At 51.3% G+C, this 5,688-nt stretch overlaps 1 protein-coding gene across 1 annotated transcript in view; it reads left to right on the forward strand.

The window, feature by feature from the left end:
* Positions 1 to 4,196, forward strand: part of GINS2 (GINS complex subunit 2 (Psf2 homolog)) — a 4,696-nt gene extending 500 nt beyond the window's left edge. The window contains exons 2-5 of the mRNA XM_014942210.1: positions 576 to 690; positions 1,564 to 1,663; positions 2,780 to 2,906; positions 3,340 to 4,196. Coding sequence (XP_014797696.1) covers positions 576 to 690; positions 1,564 to 1,663; positions 2,780 to 2,906; positions 3,340 to 3,465 — 468 coding nt within the window. The 3' untranslated portion in view covers positions 3,466 to 4,196. The remainder of the gene's footprint in view (positions 1 to 575; positions 691 to 1,563; positions 1,664 to 2,779; positions 2,907 to 3,339) is intronic.
* Positions 4,197 to 5,688: the final 1,492 nt, after the last annotated feature.

Raw genomic sequence — 5,688 nt, forward strand, 5'->3', positions numbered from 1 at the left:
CGGAACAGTGAGAGGGGCTGTGGGGCAGGGGGAAGGACCTGGAAGGTTTTCGGGTCTGACGTGATGGGGACAGGGGCAGAGATGGGGAGGAGAGGGGGGCAGCAGGCTGGGAGGGGGGACAGGGCAGCCCCCCAGGAGGTTTTGGAGGGGGTGGTGCTGTCCCCCCACCTCTCTGGAGCCTTCCCCCCTGGCACCTGAGCCTTGGCTGGGGGCTGCCCTGGGGGCTGTGCTGTGCTGCCCTGTGCCTCTGACAGCACCTCAGCCCGAGCCCGGGGAGGGGGGCTGCGTTTCCAGGAGAGATGTGATTTCTGGCTCCAATTTCTGTGAAACCAGCTTTGAACTAGAAAACACACTGGAAACCTTAGTTATTGCTTCTCGAGGGAGAGGAGGAAAAGTCTGAGAGTAAGAATTATGGGAGCGAGAGGAGGAAATTCAGGTGCTGTTTGACTCGGGCTTTTCAAAATCCCCTGGAAACTCACACTCTCTGGAGATGGCTGAGGCCAAACAAGCAGATGAGCACTGCAGTGTCCCAGCCCTCGCTGCCGCCTTATTCTCGTCTCCAATTTGTCTTCCAGGGAGACCTGGGTCCTTTCAATCCTGGCTTGCCGGTGGAAGTGCCTGTCTGGTTGGCCATTAATCTGAAGCAGAGGCAGAAGTGTCGGCTGATTCCTCCGGAATGGATGGATGTTGGTAAGAACGGCAGCTTCAGTGGGTTGAGCAGAAACACAAAATTAAAAAAATCTGGTTTTTACCATTACTGGAAAGCTTAATTCAGCAAACACACAGTAACTCTGAGAAAATAATTTAATGTTCCACAGCTGAAATTCCTTATATTTACAGGAGATGTAATCTTCCCAGTTAATTCAGGTATTTAACTTCTGTTCCTCTGGTGAGGAGGAAGAGCAAGGGTTAGATTGAGCCCGCAGCTCAGCCATTCATCTTCAGCAGCAGCCCCTGGTCTTTCTGAGCAGCGCTTCCATCTCTCACCAGGCTTGTTCAGAAAGAGTTTTAGGAACCTCCTGTGTCACTCTGTGAGGAGGGAGACCCTGGAGAGCCTATATGTGTTTTAATCACTGGTTCATTCATTCATTCATCCATGGAATCATTTTCCTCAAGGCCATCGGAAATGGGAGGTCGTCTCACTCTGTAAAAAGTGAGAACCATGGTAGGCTCCCTTTTGTCATTTCGAGGGAAGCTGAGAAAGGCGAGAAGTAAATGCTAATGGAGCTGTGATAAGAGGGGGAGCTGCACCAAAGTGTTCCTGCTTTATCCATTTGGGGGCACACACACTAATTAGTTTTGTGGGTGAAGAGACTGTTTCCCCACAGGTGATCAGTTTGGGGATCAAACTGGTGTAGATCCAGCATCCCGGTGTGGTGTGCTAAATGTGATTTCAATGTTCCTGTCGGCATCCTTGGATGTTTCATTACAGAAACCTTTCTCTGCACGTTAATTCAACCCTGAACATAGAGTTGATCCTACAGAAACAGCGCGTGGCTTCTCCTGGGGTAAGGGGGGATAAAAATGTGGAGTGTTGAAGGTCTGTTCCTGGTTGTATTTTAGAAAAGCTGGAGGAAATCCGGGACCGGGAACGTAAAGAGGACACCTTCACTCCGATGCCCAGCCCCTATTATATGGAACTCACAAAGCTGCTGTTAAACTAGTAAGTAGGAAATGTATTGTAACAGTTTCCGCCTGACTACATGCTTGCATAGACAATTTTTCAAGCTTTCATTGGCAGCAACCCCAGAGGGCGGTGGGAAAGTGAGAGTTAATGGAGGTTTATTTCACGGCGTGCCAAGATCTCGCTGCAGCAGTTTTCTCAGGGTAACTTTGCATTTCAGTAACTTGGGGAATTGCTTGTTCTGCGGCCTGATAATTGGGGCTGTGCCGCTTTATTGAGCGGCAGCTAAGCGGAGAGGCCTTAAGGATCGGCAACACGTTCCGTGGCTGCAATCTGTTCAGCAGCCTAAACCCTCCAGGCTTCTTCCTTGGCTCTCCTTCAGGAGGAAAGCTCCTCTTTCCTCAGCCTGAGAAGCAGGAGACCGGGGGATATTCCGAGCCTGAACTCCTGCCTGCTGAGGCATTTCACTTGTAAAATGTGCTGGCTGGTATTTTTCTCAGCGCCGGGGCTCTTCTGACTTTAAGCCCTCGATTACGGCGGGGTGGTCGTTTAAGCACTGGCTTTTCCTCTGGAGATGAGGCTCTTGGCGTGCGGCTCCTTTCCCTCACGCTAGAATAACCCTGACAGCTCTGTCCCTGTGAATTGATCTGATCTCTCGAGGTCCTTATGGCGGCGCTGAATTGCTTTAATGGGAGGATGTGGCACAACTCGTACAGTCCTTTCAACTTAATACTCTCTGATAGAGCCACAAGAGCACAGAAGCCGGGGCTCTAATCGCAGCTGAGTCCTTTCAATTCCCTGGCTGCCTGTGACTTTGGCCGGGTTATTGGCCCTCCGTGTACCTTGTACCAGCTGGGCAATTAAAGAGCAGAAGGATTCTAGTGAGAACCAGATGCTGCATCAGGGCTGAGCATTCCTGGGTAAATAAACTATCCCAAAAAATCCCAGCAGCAGAAGTACCAGGCTGGATTTTAATGTTGAGTTGCAGGTTGTCTTCATTTTTTTGTGTCTTTTTTCTTTTCCCTCTGTAGCAAACTGCTCTGCTTATGCCTCAGAGGGGCTGAAGAACTGCCAACATTACTTATGCCGCTGACATAACGTACGAGTCCCTTGCAGCCTGTTCTCCTCTCTCTCTCTCTCTCTTTTCTCCTCCAGTGCCTCTGACAACATCCCCAAAGCCGACGAGATCCGGACGCTGGTGAAGGATACCTGGGACACCCGGATCGCCAAGCTGCGGCTCTCCGCGGACAGCTTCGTCAGGCAGCAGGAGGCTCACGCCAAGGTGCAGTGGGGAGGCATCGAGGGGGGTGGGTGGTGGCAAAAATGCTCCTCCAGCTCCACTCTGGGAGGGTTCCAGATGCCGTGTGGGCTTGTGACTGATGAGAGCTGCTCATGAAAATGCTGGTTGGGGCATGTTTTTTGGTTTTTTTTTTGGTTTTTTTTTCCTGGGCTGTGGGTATGTCAGTTGGGAAGCGGAGCCATATGCTGAAACCTTGCTTTAGGGGCCGGTTGCAGCTCCCCCCCACACCCCACCCCACTTTAGGGAAATAGAGCTCTCGTTCCTCCTGTGCTGCTCTTGGCCGGGGGTGGCAGCTGGGCCCATCCCTTGGGGTGTCACCGAAGGGAAAGCGTGGGCTGCAGAGCTGCTTTCTGAGTTCCTTGTCCTCTGCTGCGGCAGGGCTGGTTCCCCACGTTCTCCTCTTGTTCTCTTTTAGCTGGATAACTTAACCCTGATGGAGATCAACACCACCGGGACTTTCCTTACTCAAGCCTTAGATCACATGTACAAGCTCCGGACAAACCTCCAGCCTGGCGAGAGTGCCCGCTCCCAGGATTTCTGAGGAATGAGCCAGGAGAGGGCAGTGGAAGGGAGCAGGCTCCGTTCCTCACCCCTGGACCTTCATCTGGCCACCCTCTACAGATCTTTCCGAAGCCACCTGAACCTCCTGTCCCCTCCTCTGCCTGCAACTCCTCCTTGGCTGCGGGCAGGCAGGCAGGGGAGAGAGCAGGCAGCCTCATGGCTGGATGGGAATCACTCTGGAGCTTCCGATGGCACAGGAGCATCCCTGCCTGGAGCTCCTACCTGCTGCCTCTTTGCAGAGGTGGCCTCTCTCTTGGGTTCAAAGATCTATCTGGGTGCAGGTGGTGGCTTGCCAGCGCCTGGCTGCTGTCTAATGATGTCAGGCAGATCTCTCTGCCCCGGAGAGCGTGGGTGTACTTCATAGAGGGAACTTCTGAGGGCAGCACAGGCCACACACTGGCTTGAAAAGCAATAAATTTCCAGGCGGTGCTTCGCCGTGAATTTTCTCAGAGCCTTGGAGAAAGAGGAAAAAAAAAAAAAAAAAAAAAAAAAAAAAAAAAAAAAAAAAAAAGGGGGGGAAGATGTGCCGGCAAGGAGAGGTGTCTGCTGCTCTGCTGGGGAGGAGATCAGCTGGGAAGCAGATCCATCTGCTCTTTGGAGAAGGACAAAAGAAAATGGCTTTCTCTCTCCAGAGCCAGGCTGTCTTGTAATATCGTATGTCTGACTTTTCAGATATTTTTTTTTAAAAAAGAAAAAAACGGTGCGTGTAAAAAAAAAAAAAGTAAAAAAAAAAAAAAAAAAAAGAATAATTGCAGCTGAGTGAATGGCATCAAATTAGTGCCCGTGTTGTCACCCGCTGTGCATCAAGTGTCCGTGGGTTAAACAAGGCTTGGAAGAAGCTGCCTCTCTCCTCCTTTTGGCTGCGGCCCCGTTCCCCTGCGGCAGGGGCAGGATCCTCCCCGGCGCCGGGCGGCGTGGATGGCAGATGTAATTATTACGGGTGAGGAGGAGGAGGAGGGGGGGAGGAGGAAAAAACGCCAGCTCCCACCCAACGGCATCGAGCCGGGAGCTGTGCCCTTCCCCCAGCATCTGGGCCAGCCCCCGCCTGGCTCCTGCTTGCCATCTGTGCCCTTGCCCGCCTGGGCTGCCTCCCCCTGGGGCCAGGTGAGGGTGGCAGGAGCTGGGTAGATTTTGGGGGGGGGTGGGGGGTGCTCAGAAGCAGGGCTGCTTTCCCATCACCACCCCTGGGGGAGAAAGAATCCTTTGCCGTCGTTGTGGAAGAGTTTATTATCATTATTATTATTATTTTTGGATGTTTTCAGAAATTACAGCAATATATTCATAAATACCTAATTGCTACATTTGACAAATAATATATTACATTACAATTAATTCAAACAAAGTACACTTAGAACATGTTTAGGGGGGTGGGTGGAGTTTTTTCCTCTTTTTTGGGGGGGGATTCTTGTTTTGTTGTTCTTCCCCAGCATCTCAAGGGCCCCCAGCAGGCTCTGCCTCCCCTCTCCCTCCCCTGGCGCAGCAGCTCCAGTGATGCTGCACTGGGGAAGTTGGGGGTGGGAATAGGCACAGACAGACACCACTGCTCCGGGGGGGGGATAATTCTGAGAAATTCCAAAAAAAAAAAACCCAAACAAACCACCAAAAACGTGATTATGGGCTGGCGAGGGAGGAAAAGCCTGGGCACCACTGCTACCGAGTGAGAATACATCCCTACATCCCCCCCGGGCTCCTGCCCATGGCCTCATCGTGCCCAGGGATAAATTACTGATGATTTTCCATCCTCAGCATCTTCCTTCCCTCCTCCCCCCTCAATTCCCCCCCCAACACACGGGAAGGGAAGCAGCCAGCGTATTTTTTTTATTTTTTTTTTTGTGTGTGGTGTTAAAATTCATTGTGAAGCCCAGGGTTGGCAGCGGCGAGGCCAGAGGCTGGCGACGCAATTGGGGATTTAAAAAAGATTAAACTAATTTCTGTCACAAGGGCTTTTTTTTTTTTTTTTTGCTTTTTAATCCCGCATCCATCCTCAGCATCTTCCTTCCCTCCTCCCCCCTCAATTCCCCCCCCAACACACGGGAAGGGAAGCAGCCAGCGTATTTTTTTTTATTTTTTTTTTGTGTGTGGTGTTAAAATTCATTGTGAAGCCCGGGGTTGGCAGCGGCGAGGCCAGAGGCTGGCGACGCAATTGGGGATTTAAAAAAGATTAAACTAATTTCTGTCACAAGGGCTTTTTTTTTTTTTTTTT

The sequence above is a fragment of the Calidris pugnax genome, unplaced genomic scaffold (genome assembly GCF_001431845.1).
Source record: "Calidris pugnax isolate Ruff unplaced genomic scaffold, ASM143184v1 scaffold28, whole genome shotgun sequence".
Taxonomy (NCBI): Eukaryota; Metazoa; Chordata; class Aves; order Charadriiformes; family Scolopacidae; genus Calidris; species Calidris pugnax.